Source organism: Mastomys coucha, unplaced genomic scaffold (genome assembly GCF_008632895.1).
Source record: "Mastomys coucha isolate ucsf_1 unplaced genomic scaffold, UCSF_Mcou_1 pScaffold6, whole genome shotgun sequence".
Lineage (NCBI taxonomy): Eukaryota > Metazoa > Chordata > Mammalia > Rodentia > Muridae > Mastomys > Mastomys coucha.
This window is the reverse complement of record NW_022196912.1, coordinates 22,536,958-22,555,581: the sequence shown is the minus strand read 5'-3', so window position 1 is coordinate 22,555,581 and position 18,624 is coordinate 22,536,958. Positions and strand designations below refer to the sequence as shown.

The 18,624-nt window shown below is 45.1% G+C and overlaps 1 protein-coding gene across 5 annotated transcripts in view; it reads right to left on the bottom strand.

Moving 5' to 3' along the window:
* The window catches only part of Alk (ALK receptor tyrosine kinase), a 722,886-nt gene that overhangs the window by 120,690 nt on the left and 583,572 nt on the right, over positions 1–18,624 (bottom strand). For all 5 annotated transcript variants that reach the window (XM_031357606.1, XM_031357604.1, XM_031357607.1 and 2 more), the window contains 3 exons: positions 9,946–10,077; positions 3,269–3,400; positions 2,468–2,568 (listed from right to left, as the gene is read on the bottom strand). In XM_031357606.1, coding sequence (XP_031213466.1) covers positions 2,468–2,568; positions 3,269–3,400; positions 9,946–10,077 — 365 coding nt within the window. The remainder of the gene's footprint in view (positions 1–2,467; positions 2,569–3,268; positions 3,401–9,945; positions 10,078–18,624) is intronic.

Below are 18,624 nucleotides of genomic sequence, written 5' to 3'. Positions count from 1 at the left end.
ATGGGTCTGCCCTCATCAGGGGCACCCTTCATACCTCTATCTAAGCATCCATCCCTATGGGTCTGCCCCTCATCAGGGGCACCCTTCATACCTCTATCTAAGCATCCATCCCTATGGGTCTGTCCCTCATCAGGGGCACCCTTCATACCTCTATCTAGCACTCATCTCTCTGTATCTAGCCCTCTTACTCTAGGGAAGCCTTTCTAGGAATCGTGAGGTTCAAAGACTGAGACCTGAGTCACCTCATGGCCTTGTACATCAGTGTAACAGTCACTGGTGTCCCTGCTATTGAGGCTTAGTTATCCTGAAAGAAAGAAACCCACTTCCTACCATCTGCATGGAGGATTTGGACAGTGAGGGACAGGTTTATAACACCTGTACACACACATTTCTATTTTGGTTATTTAATTACCTTTTGTCCCCCCTGTCCCCAGGATGATGACGATGATGATGACGACGACAGTGACAACATCAACAACAATACATTGTTCTTAACTTTGAGAGCCGATCAACCTTAGATATCTATGGTCTGAAATACTGATGGCGAAATTCATTGTAGTATAAACATATTCAAACATGAGTGATGTAATTGTGTGTGTGTGTGTGTGTGTGTGTGTGTGTGTGTGTATGAACCCCCCCTTTCTTTCCAATGTGCCTGCTCAGCCAAGTTCTGGAAAAGGGCAGGAAATAACAGAAACAGCCTAGAGCAAAACCAACAGAGGAAAAAGAAAGCCAAGGAAAACACCTGTGTCAGCTATTGATCAACTCAAAGGTTATCAGAGAAGTGACAGAATATTAGGAAAATATCGCTGTGCTTTGACATTTCTTCCTCTGAAATTAGGCTTATATTCAGTCCAGAAAAGAATAAATTTAAAGACCAAATGCTCCTTAGGAGCCTCCTGTCCTCTCAGGTGGGCCAACCATCTGTCTTCATTCAGGTTTCCTCACAAGGAAAGCCTTCTCTTTTACATACCTGCTCTGAGGCAGCTCACCAATGACGGTGTAGTTCCACCATCTGCACCAGACACCAGGGCTTCTCAAATACAAGTTATTTTAATGAATCTATTTATTTCTGCCCAGACTTCTTCCAAAAAGAAGTTAAGGTGGCTCAAAGATATACAAGGCTTGATAAGATGAGACAGACAGATAGAGGGTAAGAAAGATAGGTCAAAGGCATAGTTGTAGAGTTGGGTATCTATGGACACATTTGCTTACTAAGGGGACATCTCTGCTTTAACTTAACCATTCGTTTGATCAAAATAATCATTTGTATGCATTTTTTATTATTTGTTTTATGGTTGAGTTTTTATTTCACAAGAATCGTGGAGGGTTAGAATTTGGTTCTTTAGCAAGGGGAGTGTTGTATACTTCTGCCAGCTAATGCCTTCCTACCTGGGATTTCTACTAGCTGAAAGAGAAGATGCAAACATGGTTAGCTTTAGAATGTCTAAAACTTGAAACAAATTACTTAGAGGGCTCATGGCTGGCTGAATCTAAACTTCGGGATGGCTTTCTATTGGTGTAGGAGCCACTGGGTGTGCAAACTCTTCCAGGTGTGGCCTGACCTATGAATCTGATACCTAGCAGAACCCCTCTTCTTTTTAGCCCATGCTCTCTCTGTTTATACCGGTTTCCAGGCACTGCTGCAAAAGATTATGACAGCATCCACTTTGTTCCCCTGATCTCCTAAGCCTTTGACAAGTGATAACCTGTTCAGTCCTCAACTCTATGGGCTAGGGGTATCTCCACTCTCCGGGTAAGGAAACCTCCGGTAATGGACCCCCAAGAGGTCCATTAGTTGTCCAGACAAATGGTACAGTCAGTCAGAATGGAACAACCCATCTCAGATCCAGGTCACTGATCAAGAGTACACTCTACTATTGCTTGTACGGAGGAATCTTACCTGTATTTCTTGGTCCTGGGAGAATATGATCCAAATGTCAAAGAACATGTCATCAGACCTCAAGGCCTTACACTCAAGAGACAACAGCTGCAGGTATCACTTGACTAGTGGCTTTGATGTACCTTATTGAATGCTACTTATGTCTTAGTGAGATTATGTAAATACATTTTTTTGATGCTTTCCAGTGTTCAAAATGTATTATAAGAGCTTGATATTTTAGAGAAAAAAAAAGATTTTAAAGAAAGACTTAGAAGTGCCATCACTCTTCTCTATTATATTTATTATAAGAAGCATATTTTTGAGTTTGCTTAAATTGAGGTTCTACTGCAAAATGTTTGGTACAGCTAAATATCGGTATTTAAGGTAAGACTGCTGCTGATGGAGCATCACCACGCAGGTGGATACGATGTCCCCAAGACATAGCAGAAAGAGTTCTCCTGTCTTCCCACAGCAACACGACCAGTCCAGCTGGCCCAGCTACTTTCTTAATCTGATTTGATTTATCTGGAAATGACCCAGGGGTGGGAGGAGGAGTCAGAGATTTAGAGGAATCCGGACACTTGCCTCACAAGGAGAGTTCTTCATTGGTGCAGGGAATGTAGCACTGGTCACTGTTGCACTTTCAGAAGTGGGGACGTCAGTGGTGCTGAGCAACAGGGCCTGGCCTGGGGGGAGAGAGAGTTACAAATGTATGATCCCTATGCACTGAGGGGTGTAGTTCACGAATCATGCAGACTTCTGCTCTAGCCTGGGGAACATCTTTGAGGAGGCTTGTTTCTTGTCTACAGTGATAAGGAAGCCCACTCGTGATTGTTACCAAACCCTGGCTCATGCTAAGTCCTTCATTCCAAACTGCCTAAGAGGTCCCAGAACCATGCATCTGGCTACTCCATGCTCAAGGTTATTCGCTTCAATCCGGGAGCAGCTAGAAACGGGCTGGACTCTCCTGACCCACCCCATGGGTAGTCATGGCAGCCCTTGCCCTCCAATAGTCTCATGACCTTCCCTCTCTTCACTATGTTCCAGGGCCCAGGTCATCCTGGGGCCCATGTGCTTTCTGGCGAGACTAATTTCTTGTCTTTCCACAGTTTCACTTGGCCTGAAAGTTGATGCTGGTTTTCAGCTACTCCCTCATCAAAGCTCCACGGCTTAATAACTAAAGTGATCCTGAGATTTGACATGTTCAATAATTCTAGAGCTCAAGAAGGGATGAAGAGGAGACTGGGTGTGAGCACCCCAGGTAAACTTTGAGCAGAATATTGCACAGGAGGAGATTCTGGTTGTGCTGGGTTGGGGTCCTATGCCTCTTCTCAGTCTACTTAGACACTAGGGTAGACATCGGGGAGAAGGGAAGAGAGGCAGTACCTTGGTGGCCCTGGTAACGGGGTTCCTTTAGGGTCCTTACGTGCCACCGGGGCATATGGGGTGAGAGCGGACTTTGGGTCCAGCCACAGAAGCCATTTTCGAAGTTACAATAAAAACCAGCAGGAAGTTTACCTGTGGAGAGATCACAGGGCATCATCATTACCAGTATACTAAAGCAAAACATGCCAACAGCAAGGAAAATTAGCCAGGGATGACCACATTATTCTCATCAATGGTGGTCACCGAGTGAGAAGATTGACCTCCCCCACCACTGTGTGTGTGTGTTGGTTAATGACTCTATGATGCTTCATTTAAAGTGAAATGGTAATAATAAATTCATAGCTCAGTCTTGTATGTAACAAAATGGCTCAGAAATGCTAAACAAATTCAAACAGCCAACAGTCATCCCTCTGGGACTAGAACCCATATTGCCTCAGTTCTGTGCTCTTAATTCTTCTGGTCCACTAAGAACATGGTTGAAGAGAGGACAGTGTATTAGCTAGAGGGCACACATCTGTAATGGTTGACAAGTCATTGTGTGGTAGTGGTAGAGGGAGTTCTAACTGGGGGTGGTTGGTTTGAGTCTCTCACATCATCCCTGTCTGCATAGACATATATTGTTCACATTTTTCTACTGGCCCCATTTGGCTGGCAGAGACGTGAAGCCATGTGCTGAGTTCTGAGCAATTTGTTAGATAAGTGGAAGTTGGGTGTGTCTCATATTGGCTTTAGTCTGAGACTCTTCAGTCTCCCTTCATTTGCTGTATTAGGGATCTCTTGTTCCCTAGTGGGCTTCAGCCAGCCTGGATCCTTGGGGAGCTGAGACCCCACACACCTCAGTGCCTACTGGACAGGTTTAATATCACCTGGGCAATCCTGCTTAAACAATCCGGGTTACAATGGTCTCTATATCACCTAAAGATTCAGCAGCAAGGGTGGTTACGACCCTTTCTGTTATATCAGCTTTCTATGTTCTGCATTTCCTGGGTGTCCCTAGAAAGGGGAGGAAAGAGAACCCACTTCCTCCAGCTTCCTGCTCTAGGCGGGTTCTCAGCCAGGAGAGCTGGTGAGGCATTTTCGGCTAGGCTTTTTCTATAGCTGTCCGCAGCAGCTCCAAGCCTAGCTATGAGGAAGCAGCAGCTTTCTGTCTCCACGTGGGAGAGTAGCTCTCTAAGAGACCCACCGCTCTGCATGTCCTTCCTGTGTCTCAGCCTTCTTGGAAGTGGTGGAGGATGAGGGCTCTTGTGCTTCCCTGGTTGTGATAGCACAGTAGTGAATTATTACTCATTTCCCTCCCCCCCCCATTCTCTGTGCATTTCACACAGAGGAAGAATTATAAATTAAAACAGGCTGTCACTGACTCTAAGCATCTCTTCCCATTTATACCCCCCTGAAGAAATCATTTCCCCCCAAGCCCTGCGTGTTTTTCTGATTAAAAATCCAAAAGCTAAGGAGATCTTTCTGTTTTATTTTTCACTTCCACCCTCAAGGGATCCCATATCCCTTGCACAGAAACCAACTGGCGTATAGAAGTGACCTTCTAGGAAGATGCTTCATTGGCATGCTTTAAAAGCCAAGGCTGTGGGAAGAGTCAGGGCAGAGCAAGGGCTTGGAATACCCCGCCCCCAACCCTTTCAAGTACCAGCACCACAGCTGGCTGCAACCTAAGGGCTCTAGACCCCACCTTTCCTTTCTGCTGGCCTCCCGTAGGTCAGTAGATGAGTCACTTCCTTTCTTAGACTCCTCATTACTTCTCTAGAGTCAGTTTCTATTTGATAGGGTTGGTTTTAGGATAAGATAAAGGAAGAAGGTTGGCAATGGTATGATCCATGGCCACTTACACCCACGATATAGGAGCCAGCAGCACCCTGGAGTGTGAGGTAGGGACAGGTCCTTCCTATCTTTCAGGAAGGGCCTCCCAGAGCTGCTTGAGGGAAGTCCTATTTCTTTTTGTCTGGATAAAGGGAAAGAAGACAGGCAGGCAAGCAACGCAGGTCAATGGCATGTTTATGTGACAGTTAAACCTTGAAGGGAGGAAGGGGAGCCCAGAGGATGCCCATCTTTTAAAGCGCATCATGGCAGTGAGCTCTGTAAGAAGATACTCTGGAAGGAGCTGGCATGGGTGCGTGTCGAAACAAACACCCCGGATGGAGTTGGCTGAAGCCGGGAAATCATTGCTGGGGCTAGTGGCTGAGCATAAAGCTGGCCCATAAGGCTGAGTCTATTAGCACTCAGTCTTTGATTGGCAGCTCTTCTCACTTGGCCCAGTGAGACAGGACATTACTATTATGCCTAAAAGGAAAGGAAACGGGTCTGCTCTTTAACTTCCTGTCACTGAAAATGGGCTCCGGGGACCAGGTACCCCCCTGTGGCCTGTGAAGTTAGAAGCATGGATTCCCTGGGTTCCCCCCAGCCTGCTGGTTAGAATCTGTCTTTCAGCTAGCTCTCCAGGGAATGAATCCCTGGCTACCTCACATCCGAGAGGGGCTGCTCTCACAGAGTCCCCCTTCTTGGGCTGTGGCCAGGTTTCTCATCGGCTAGATGGCAAATGGAGTTGTGCCGGGGGAGAGGGGGTCAATCAATCCCACCACATTTGGCAATTATGACACCTGATTCCACTCTAAGAGAGACAAATGGGTAGAGTCACAGGGACGTGACCCCAGCCACAGCTGCGGAAGCTGCCAAGTGTAAACGGCAGGCCAAATGACACTTCTTTCCCTTCCCTTGTGACAACTCTGTTAACATTTTTGATAAATACGTGTTATACATTTTCTCGAAAATATGGAGTCATGGGAGAAATGTTAGAAGAAATACATCAAAATATTATGGTTATCTCAGAATGTCCGGGAGAGAGGGTTATGGGCAATAGTATTATTTTCCTGTGCATTTTTCTGGATCTTCCCAGTATTTTACAACCAAAATATTTTATTTTACAATAAAGAAATAAACTTTTTTTTAAAAGCAACTGGTTTTGCCTGGAAGGGAGCACACGCCACAAAACAGCCGAGATTGTTGGGTCCCTGGAGGGGGAGGGGAAGTAATCTACCTGCATGGCTAGTGAGTTGGTGAAGGGAATGGAGGGCCTTTCTAGGGGGGCATATGTTGTTGAGGCTGGGGTATTGACAGACACTCTCCACTGGGTATACACCTGGGAGGCCTCCCTTGGTCTTGGTGATGTTTTTAATCTGAAAAGCAGGAGCGTGGACAGGGATTGCATCCCAGATAGGAAAACTTGAAAACTCTCTCATCACAGAAAGGTGGTGGTAGAACCCAGGGCGTGTGTGGTTCTTCACAGCCTCCTCCTTTGTTCAAGGAGAGTCTCTAGCAAGCAAGGTCCTGTGCTCACCACAGCCTAAGCTGCTCGTGCAACAACAGGTGGGTGTGGCCTGCTGTGTGCCAGAACACAAGGTGGGCTCTGTAGTCAGACTGAGGTTGAGCCGATGCTCAATCTGGATGATTGCTTTAGCTTCCTGCTCTCTGTGACCACGAAATGGGTTCGTCTTGGGAGAGAGTACCTGGCGCAGAGCATCTGCTCCTGTCAGCTGCTGTTACTATCATGGTGATGGCTTCCAGTATCAACAGTGTTACAGGGAAAACTGCAGAAGTGCCAGAAGGAATAGGGCCATGAGCAAGAGTAAGGCTATCTGCTAAGATTTTTGCCAAGAGCTGGTGGAAAAAATTGGACTAATTCTCTGAATTAAGCCTTCCTTCCTAGCGTCCGGTTTCTGGTTTCTGCAGTACATGTGGGTGTTCTCCAGGGTAGAGCTGTCCCTCTGACAGCTGGTTGGAGCAGCTTTTCAAACATGGCTGAAAAGGCCACTGGGCCCAGTGCTCCTGACCTTGGTACCCAAGCCTGGCTGTCCTGAAGCTGAGGGCTGCTTCCAGAAATCTGCGATGACAAGCCATGGAGAAGTGGGAGATGCCCCAAGCCATGGTAATAGGCTGGATCCTGAGGTCTCTGGGCTCTAATCACAGCTCTGTTCCTGACATGCTGTGTGACCCTGAACAAATCCATTACCTTTCCTGACCTTCATCTTCCCCATTGAAAATCAGGGCATGGCCTGCCTAACCTATGTCCCAGCTGGGAAGTGAGTCTCAAAAAAACTTTTAAAGGCACTTGCAGAATTACAGAGCTTTGCATCATTGCTGGAAATGCCGCAGGCACAAATAACTACCTGTCTGCATATAGACTGCTGCCTGGGCCACTGTGGGGAGGCAGGGCTAGGTTTTGCTGTGAGAATGCTGGGAACTGGGAACAAAGAATGTGGGGGGCAACCAAAGTTCCACCCTGAAATTCTTCATGGAGTCTTATATGAAAACATGCCACAGGGGCTGGGGATGTAGCTCACTTGGCAGAGTGCTTGATTAACATACATGAAGTCCTGGGTTCCCATAAAACTGCTCATTGTAGTTCAGGACTTGGCTACACAGCAACCTGGGGAGCAGCCTAGGATACCAAAATCCTGTCTCGAACGATCAAAATCTACCATAACTCCATTATCATTGGATACCTCACTTGACATCTGTCTATGAAAATAAGATTTTTTTTTTTTGAAATTGAAAAACAGGTATCTATTGCTTCACTTCAATGGATTTACATAAACCTCTTTTAATTTCTTTTTAGTCCAGATGACTTGGGGGGGGGCATTTTTCAGTTTTTGAAGGTATTTAGCAAAATCCCTCAGAGGTCAGTGGTGTCTGTGTTCTGTGTGTTTGAGCCATTGGTCTGGGTCCCACCATATCCCGGGCACAACCACCTCCCCCTTCACCAACTTTTAAGGGGCCATACACTGCTTAACTCTTTAAACCTGCCTTGGGCTTTTGCTGCTCTGCATCTTAAATCCTCATAATTTGCCTGTGGCCTAGGATTTATCACATTTTTTTAGCTCACCACAGGTGCTCTGTAAGTGTTTGTGGTTTCTCTGGCAAAAACCCTTTCAAGTGGAGTAGTCATTGGTGGGGAGCCTGGCACTGCCCACATACCAGTGTGGCCACAGCAACTTGTTTTTCTTTATGGTTCTCAAGTTTCCCAACTCAGCCATTTATTTTAGCCACTAGTCAGTGAGCACTCATCCCATGCCAAGAATCAAGAGAGACTCTGGCACTGAAAAGAATACCAGACTCATCTGCCCACAGACAGGAAGTGAGACCTGGAAACCAGCTCCGTCACTCATAATTGACACATATCTGCTAGGATGGTTAAAATGAAAAAAAAAAAAGTGATAATATCAAGCCCTTGCAAAGAGAAACCAGAACATTTGCATATTACTGGTGGGCATGTAAAATGGTTTAGCTACTTTCAAAGAAACTCTGATACTTGCTCAGTACGTAACATGTGGAGTTGCTGTATGAACCAGGAATTCTGTCCTAGGCATATCCTGAGAGAAATAAGCCCTCATCTGTGCATGAACTGAGGTGTGAATATTCATAGCAGTATATGTACAATAGGGCCAAACTGAAAACAACACAAATGACCACAAATTAATGAATAGATGGGAAAACTGTAGTATATTCATAGGATGAAACAATATTCCGCAATAAAAAAATGAAGAATTGCCATGCTGTGGGTGAACCTTAAAACTACTAACACAATTGAAGAAATTAATAAAAAAAAACACTGCACATTATATGATTTAGCTTATATGCAATTCCCAGAGAGGTTTGTCTATACAGAGATCAATGGTTAGGGACAGTGGGAGAAGGCTGCCAGAAAAAAAAAATGCATAGATTGCAAAGCATTTTTTAGGTGACATGGTAAAAAGTTCTAAAATTCAACCATGGTAATGGTTGCATACCCCTGTAACTATATTAATGAAGTGGAATGCATACTTTAAGTGAGGGAGTTACACAGTGTGTGGTCTGTGTCACAAAAAAGTCACTAATAGCAAGTTTTGGAAGTGATTATGAGTGGGTGCATTCCCTTGAGTGGGACGGGTACAGAAGACAAAGAACAAACTGTACTCTTTGGAGATGGTGAGAGAAGGGCTCTTGGAGGAATAGACTGTCAAAAAGAATCTTCAAGGAGGAGCTGGGGCTTAAGAAAAAAAGTGTGTTTACTTGAGACCACTCAAGCAAAGCCAGGGAGACATGAAGTGGGTTGATATGGCTATAGCTGTGGTGCCCAGAAGATGGGGAAGAAGAGGGAGCCAGGGCTTGGAAAGTGAGGGCAATGTTCACACAGAGAGTTCTGATGTCACACCACAGGGTTAGACTTCATCCTGATCATTTCCTCTGGGCTTGAGGATGCCAACAGTAGAACTTAAAAGGTATTAAGTTTTTAAAATGTACATGTGTGTGTGTGTGTGTGTTTGTCTGTTTGTGTATCACATATATGCAGGCACCCACAGAGGCTCTAAGAGGGCACCAGATCCCCAGAAACTGGAGTTACAGGCAGTTGTAAGCCAGCTGTAAGTGTGGGTGTTGGGAACAGAACCCCAGTCTTCTGTACATGCAGCAAGTACTCTTAGCCCCTTATTTGTGACCACAGACCTGGAGGACTGTGTTGTTTCTGGACCTCATAGTTAGCTCTACATATGAGAAATTGTGTTGCAAAGAGAGTAGTCATAAGAGCCACTGGGTGTTATGGAGGCCACCAAGGCTTGCATGCATGGGGTGATGGGCTAGAGGGGGCATGGGTGGTTAGGATTGAGTAGGGTTGAAACTCCCACTCTACTTACTGCACAGCTGGCCCTCATCTTCTCCTTGGGCACAGTCCTGGTGAAAGTCACAGGCTTGCCCAAGCTGGAGGACTGTTCCATTCCAACAAGTGAAGGAACTCTGCAAGGCCATCTTGGAGCCTGGGGATGTTCCTAGAGGGCACACAGACACACATGTTCCTGGTTAGTTGGGGTGGTCGAAGGCATTGGCTGGTCTTGTGGAAACACTGCTCCACTACATCCAAAGACTTGACAAAGACATCTGCATTTCCATCTGGCCACACTCAAGGCCAGAGGAAACACCAAAGCCCCTCAAACACATTCATAGTCTATTCAGGATCTCAGACTCTACCAATGGGCTGAGGTATGGCCCATATTCTCTGATCATTCTGGTATCCTGGAATCCATGATTTCCATGGAGCAGAACCTCCTGCTGGAGGCCCTGGCCCACCCAGCTCTACCTTACTCTAGAATTTGAGCATCTACCAGATTTATGTGCTCCAGTATCATCTTTCCAGGCTCTGACACCAGATCCTAGCACTGGAGTCAATTACTGAGCAAATTCAGAGAGTACAGGCACTTTCTGCTGTGAAGATCATCATATTCTAGTATCACTGTGGGAGGCAGACCTGACTTCTCTGTGATTGGGTAGGGATGACAATGTCCCTTCTCTATCTGGCCACTATCCCCTCTTTGAAAGGATGGATTTTGACTATATTACTAAGATAATTCCAACTCCCAAACTCTTAGAGGAACCTCATTTTCCAGGAAGGAATGGAGGACTGCATCTTACGATAACATGTTAGCAGTTATTAGTTCCTGACTCATCAGTGATGCATCATGATAACTAACTAGGCTGTTGCTACTTGAGTCTCTGCAAGCCTGAGAGATCAAGGCCATAAGGAGAAGGAACAGGATGGCTTGGCATCCATCATCTCCCTTGCCAATATGGAGGAGAGGAAAGATCTGGCCTGTGCTTTCTGATGCTTAGCTCTGTGTGGGAGGCTCTGGTCCCAGTGGAGTGATCCACGTGGGGCTTAGCTTCAGTTCCTCGCTATGGCAGCTGCCTTTCTAGGCTTCCCATGCCATCCTTCCTTCTTTGGGCTTCTGATGGCCCTGGTTCCATCTTTGTGCTCCTGATGGCCTTGGGTCCTAGCTTCTCCTTGCTTCCTTGCCTCCCAATGAGTTTCTCCATTTTTGTCTGAGAAGCCATATTAAGTTGACTGCAATGTATAATATCCCCAGACAGATGATCTTTAATATCCAGAGTTCCATAATTTTCTTTCTTCACTGGGGTGCTCCCTATGGCATGGAAACCAATGCCATACCAATTCTGCTTACTTCTAGAACTCTTCCTCCTACCTCAGCAGACTGAGCTCTAGAGGCATCTATGTAGGTCTTAAACGAAGTCCACCTCAATTTTCCAATCAAGGAAACTGAATTCCGAGAGGTTGGGTGAGTAGCCTAAGGTCTCATAGCCAACACATAAGGCTGAAAAATGCAGTCTACACAACTGCAAGGCTATTCTCCCCATGTCACGGAAAGGGTTGCTGGGGGTGGCCCCAATCCGTCTGCAGGTCAGTCCAAGGAAAGAAAGCTCTGTGTACCAGATGCAGGTGTTATGGTATAACTATTTTCCCTAAATTCAGATATCCTCTCCTGGAGGGAACAGAAAGGTTCCTAAGATTCAGGAAGCTCAGCAGAAATGTAAGATTCATAGGGTCTGTCTCCAAGGTTACACCAACAACAATGGCTGTAGAGCAGAAACCCTTCAATGTTGCTGCCTGCAGGGCAGGCAGGGGCTTCAGGGTTCCTGTTTCATTACCCATGTTAAGGTGGGAATTTTGGTCATACGACTGCCTTTAATTCACCTGTGCTCCTGTAAGTAGCCACGATAAACTCACCCATCCATCAAGTCAGACTTAGGGGCAGTCATTTCTTATGTATGTCACCAGTATCTGGGATGACTAGACATCCACATTTGCCCAGGAAAAGCCACACAACAGATGGTCACTTGGCATGCTCATACTGGCCTCCAGCCTGGCTTGCTCTCTATCTTCTGGCTTTAGAAAGAACAGGCCTCATGTCCTTCCAGGAAATCAAATCTGGGCTCTTTAATCTGTTCCTTAAGGTCCCAGGATGGGACTCAATCATTTTTTTGTCTCATCTCCTCTTGCTCCTCCTCTTCATGTGCTCAGGGACATTGTGCAGGTGCAGCTCACAAACCTCACCCATGTCCCTACTACCTTCTTCTTCCCAGCATGCACATGCTCTCAGCACCATTCAACTGAGTTCCAGAACTCACAGGCAAGTTTTTATCATCTCCAAGAAATTGTCTGAGCTGCTGGCCATTTTCCAGCTCTTCTCAGACTCGGCCTCTAGGGGGTTTTGTGGGCATCTGTGTTCAGAGATTATTTCTAGAACACACTGATTGAAATAATGATTCCCCCATCCTTAGAACCTAATAGGACGAAGATTGTTACCTTCTGTGGTAAAGAGGAACTTTTCTTGGCTTATTGTAATTAAACCTTTTAGGCAGATTGATCCTCCTGGATTATTCAGGGGGCCCCAATGGGATCCCCAAAGTCCTTATCAGAGGGAAACGAGAGTCAACAAGAAACAGGACTATACTGGTTGCTCTCAGATCATGGGGGCAGGGGACCATTCTATCCCCTGCTCCTGGGAACAGGCTCTTCCAGAGAGCAATGCCTGAAAGGCATTGAGACTACAAGCAGAACTGATGCTAACTGGTTCTTTCAAATACCCCTCATCCAGGAATAGCGCTGGAACTTCACAAACACCCTCCTCAGTTAAGTCTAGTTAGATGATACTGGCTGAACTTGGATGCAGTTCCAGACAGTACAAGACCTTCTCTACTTCCTACTTTTCCGCAAGGGACCTTAGAAGGACGAACTCTGCCCTCCCCGCTGTGTCCTTAGAGAATAAACTCTTTGCTTAAAGCTCCATCATTTTGACTCCTTGTGTTCTCTCTCTCAACTGGGTCTCCCGAGACCCCTCCTTCCCCCAGACTTAACAAGAGAAGCATGCGTTTCAGAATGGGAGGGAAGATTATGACCTAAAGACCACAAAGGCTCCACAGGAGCCTACTAGAGGCAGGGAAATTGGTTCTCCAGAGAAGACAGCCCAGCCCAACAGCATGTTTCTAGAAGCTTTCCAGCAAAGTCTCCCTCTCAGACTGTTTTGTGCATGGCCAATGAAAGTGATTTCAAACCTTGGCCCTCTGGAGCAGTATGAGAATAAATTTGTGTTGTTTGAAGCCATTAAGCTTCTGGTAGTTCATTATGGGAGGGACAGGACATTAATATACAGTCTAAAACCAGCTCTAGCAGGAATCACTGGCTTCATCAGCTAAGGCCTTGGCCAGCTGGAGCCCAGTGCAGCTTTGGGTGGCCATCTCAGTGCTTTAATTGCTTCTGGGATGAGTGCCCATAGGTCCCTGGTCTGCTCAGAGGGAGAAGGAAGGAAGCTCTGGGACAGCACAGGACAAAGTTTCTTCCAGTGGTTCTCAGGCCCTAAGCATACCATGCATTCCACTGTGCAATGGAGCCCTGCCCTCCTTTCCACATGCCAGTTCCAAACACTCTCAGATAAAAACCCAGGATCAAAAAAAAAAAAAAAATCCAAAGCACATCAGAGAGTCAGTGCTCTCTCATGGAAAGGTAAGGTGTTGAGCTTGACCACCATCATGCTTTAACTTAAATTCCAGTTTGTTTGAAAAAGCTTCACCCACATTAAACATTTGTTTTGACTAGAAGCTCAGTGATTTGGACAGTTGGAATGTTGCAGGTCCAGAACCAAATGATCTTGGTCTACCTTAGCCCCTTAGTATAATTTATCGCCTACCTCTGCGAGTGACCTGATGTCTTAGTGATTACTGGGCAAGTCCTTTTGGAATAAGCAAACAACCCCTCATCTCCATTGGTCCACAGTCTAAGAATGTCATCTGATAACACTCAAGGCTGATAGCAGAGAGATTTCCTCATTTTGTTGTGAGCTATCGACCCAATGTTTCAACTAATGGATTTGAAAAGTCTCTTGATTTATGATTTTCTTTGCTCTACTAAGTGTATAAAAAAGCAACTGCTCCCAGGGGTAGCTATATCTGTGTTCCTAGGTTGTTGGTCATTGTATTTGGCTCCAGAATAATCTCTCTTACTTACTCTCCTTTGACGTGAGGACCATGTTTATTTTTGTATGTTGACAGTGTTGTATTAGAAGTTAGGAGAAAGGCAGGAGAGGTAGCTCAGCAGTTAAGAGCACTGACTGTTCTTCCAAAGGTCCTGAGTTCAAATCCCAGCAACCACATGGTGGCTCACAACCATCTGTAATGAGACCTGATGCCCTCTTCTGGTGTGTCTGAAGATAGCTACAGTGTGCTTACATATAATAATAAATAAATCTTTAAAAAAAAAAAAGAAGTTAGGAGAAAAATGTATCCTCAATAGCAGGCCTCAGGGAAGAGCCAGTCTCTCCTCCCATAGTCCCGAAGCAGAGGAGAGGTTATCTCCTGAGGTACTGACTGGAGGAGTATTGTAGGGCTGCTGAGAACTGTGGAGCCCCAGGAATCCAGGGCACATGGGGGCCAACAGGCATCTGTGCTCTGACCTCGTGACAGCTAGGACTGCATTTTTACTGACATTATGTGGAAAGAAATGGGGATCCTGGTGACGTTACCCGACCTCTTCACCCTCCTTCAGACAGAGGTTTAAATACAGCTTCTATCCTGTGTCCAAGTGCTGGCAAGTTTAACACTCAAACTATGTGTTAATGGCATGAAAAGGGTGAAAATTCTATCCCACTCTCGAGACATTTAGAGAAGAGACTAGATTATGAGATTAGGGTGGAGCTATTGAATTCTACTGGCTTCATTTAAAAAAAAAGGCTGGGGTTTGGGGGAGGAGACCAGGAAGAAACACATTTATACCCTGGCCATGATACAGCGCATCTGAAGAGGGGCCAAAGCCAGCACTCTGGTCCTTGGATTTCTAGCTATGTGCTTCATAGAAGCTGAGCGTTTAGAATGATAAGAAAGGCTCTGGGTATGTATGTGCTTGGTGACTTCATTTTCAAAGCATCCTCCCTTGGCTTTATCCTAGGAGATCCTTAGTCATAGAACAGATGGCTCTCACTCCAGTCTGCCACAGAAAACATAGGAAAACTCAAGGGCTTTATAAAGCTTCCCTCAACTTGCGGGACATTTTAAGCTCTGCCATTTATGCATACTGTGCACCCGCTGTGGCATCTTTCAGGGCATGCGAGTGAGTGCTTCGCATACTGGTTTCCTCGTAATGCTTCATGCACCTTTCCTTTATTTAAAATACAGTCTGTTGCCTGAAATTGGAAGAAGACAAAAAGAGTATCCAGAATCCCACAATCCAGAGACTTCCTCTCTCCCTTTTAAACTGTCTTGGCTAATTTACCTTGAGTTCTTTCTGTCTGTGATTTAGAAAGTGCTCATAGTCCCCTCATACATGTACAGGTCTTAAAATAATGACAAACTTTTCCAAGGGTTTTAAACATTTCCCTACCGAATTCTTTTTAGTAGCTACAATCCAGTGTGATATTGGCCATCATTTATTTAAACATTATTCAATGTTTGGGCGACTAGTCTGTTTATAACACTTTGAAGAATATCTTTGTGCATAAACCTTTGCCTGCATTTCCGATTATTTTCATAGGATAGATTCCCAGAAGTGGAATTACTGAATCAAAAGGTATAAACATTTTAAAAGCTCTTGATACACATTGCCAAATTGCTTTCCAGAAGTGAATCCAATTTACACTCTTCCCCAGCTGCGTTCGTACATGCACACCCTTCATTCTGCATCCTGGTCCACCCTGAGTATTATCAGAATTTTTATTTTAAGCTAAGAGCTGTTTACTTTGAGTTTTTCTGAGAAGGGAGTTTTCGTGTGTTCTCAGCTTTTAAGTTCTTTTTTTTCTTTTCAGGGCTGGGTTAAACAAACAAACAAACAACTCATGGTGTCAGACATGGTAGGCAAGAACTCTACCCTTCTTGTCCCTTTACCAAAGAGTACATAACGAAGAGTGTGAGGTCATTTAGTAAGGGCTTGAATACATTCTATATGTATGTGTAGTGTATACGTTCATAGTGTATTTTGGTATACAGGTATCTAAAGTTTCACTGAAATCTGAATGTGTCTCTATTTCTCTTTTCTCTCTCTGATGCTTACAGAGTGTGTTTCCTGTGGGATCAATAAGCACTGTGTGGGTCACTGTCATTGTTTTGCGGCCATCTTCCACCAGCCTTTATCTCTCAGATTCTGGATACTGGACCCTGTTCCTCACCCATTTTCATGAATTCCCTTTCTCTCCCCAAACATTTCATTCACTTGGGTTTCTGAACACATTACTTCTTGCATGTGCCATAGTTGAGGTTCTGCCTCATAGTATTATTAGCTGTTTGTCTGTCCTCTTCATCGCTAACTTGAAGGGAAGTACAGAGTCTTCTTCATCTGCAACAGTGTTTGGTAGTAATACCAGACATAATAACTGGGAATTAAACTGGCCCTGCATATCAGCAGTGGAAGGTGTTACTAAATTTCTTTTACAGTTGAGAATACAAAGTTCCAGAGTGGTCACTGGTTTGCTGAGGGATTGGTGGAAATCTATGCATTTCACATTGTGTTCTCTCTCGTTTGTGCTGTTTCTGTCTAAGAGGTCATCCAGACGATGGGTGTGTCTAATGCTGATGGTGGGCAACAGTGTACAGAAGGTTGGCATGCTTGCCATTCACCCGCAAGTCTTGACCAGGAGGGGTGCAGGAGTGGAAAAGAGTGCTGTTTTTTTTTCCTTTGGATGCCCAGGATTTATGGAATTTTATTCCTGGGCTCTCTTCCTGAGTTCAGGCTCAGCACCAGCCTGAAGAAGCTATCTTTTAGCCCTGCTTCCTCTGCTATCTCCCTTCTCATGGAGACTTCTAGATTCCTTGGTAGATTCTCCCCTGGACTGAGTGAGTTTAATGCTTACCAGAGACTCAATTAGATAGACTCCAGGTACTCCAATCTCTACTGCCAGCCCAAACTCAGAACTAATGAGGCACAACCAAAAACAACTGCTCTGTCTCCTCAAGTTCTTTTTTTATGGAGCCCATAAATTCCTAGGAGGAAAATATCCTTGGTGAGTGGTTTTAAACAAGGACCCACATTTCCTAAACAGCATCTTCTCTGTGGTTGTACAAGTGTTGTTCTACCCTGAGGAGTGGGCTGAGACCCTGGTGTAGTTGTAGTCTGTCTCTGGAGCAGTGAGGAAGGGGAGGAGCTTGGGCACGAGAAAGCAGCCCTTGTATTCTCTGCAGGTATACTACAGGTGCTGGCAATTTCTAAGCATCACTGAAACATCTCAGATTCCCCAGTCACATAAGGTAAGAGAGCAAGTCACCTGTGGAGAGCTGATGCTCAGGGATCTTTCATTAATAATGGTCATCACTATGGAAATTTACTTATTAGCCCTTGAAACAACACTTCCTTCCAGACTGACAATGTGAGTCACTGGGCGTATTAAATCCCCGTCACTCCTTTTTGCATAGCATTTTAATAGCCTGCAATGTGCTTCCTTAAGCCTTCTTTGTCTGAAGCCTATAAAAACCTAGTCGAACAGTTATTATTCCCACCTGATTAATCAGACCGGGGATTTAAGAGCCTAAGCAATGCTTGTTGCTTTTTAAACAGTTGCTTTAAAACATGTGACCAGTTGCTTACTGAGGTGTTTTACTAGTAAACCAAAGACAGGATCCCAGAACTTGGTCAGATGGTCCTCCGGTGTCATCTTGTCCCATGACTCATGATAGACTATCTCCCAGAAGCAGTGCCCGATGACCTCAGGAGAAATAGTTTTGGTGTTCATGTGCCACCCAGGTCACTGTCTTTGGACCCAAAGGAGGAGATACCCAAAGACTCCTGGGTGTTTCTGGAGGCACACAGTTGAGTGGCATGACCTTGGAGGACTGGAGGAATCTGAAGCTCAGTATCTATGGGATCTTGTATGGGTCCTTTTTCTCCATGCTTTGGCTGTCTTGCTGCACACTGGAGCGTTGACCTCAAATCTTATCTCAAACCCTCTTTCCATCCACGATCTCCTGATTGGGTTCTAAGCAATGGCACTGATGGCTACAGGTTGATGAGATGGATTTGCTATCATTAGTGCCAACTTGATTAATGCCCAGCATTGTCAATGGCTCTCCCTTGAAGCCTTCTGCTAAGCTGCTCACCCAGCAAGCTGGCCTTACATTGGCATTTTCTGTCCCAGCCATCAGTCATTTGCATCTTGGAACATCTCTTATGAACAGCATGGCACATTTGTTTGTCTATTTATCTTCTCAGTGGATGCTGCAAAAATTAGTTTAGATTTGCATCAACGACATGTGTGGTCCAGGTCAAGTTCCATGAATCGCTGTTTTTACACTGTGGGTGACTTATTGGGTTCACACACTGGGAATGAATTCTTCCCTGACTGTATTGAAGCAAAAACACATACACGCTCCACTCCTTCCTCTGTGTCTTAGAGATTAGATGCTATGAAATCTGCACAACATTCTAGTTCAAATTTCTTTTGTTAGATGAGTGTCCAATTTTAGGGTGTGTAATTAATTTTTAATTAAGGGAATTTATGTGGCATTAAAAAAAAAAAGCACATTCTACCTGCTTGTTCCTACCTAAC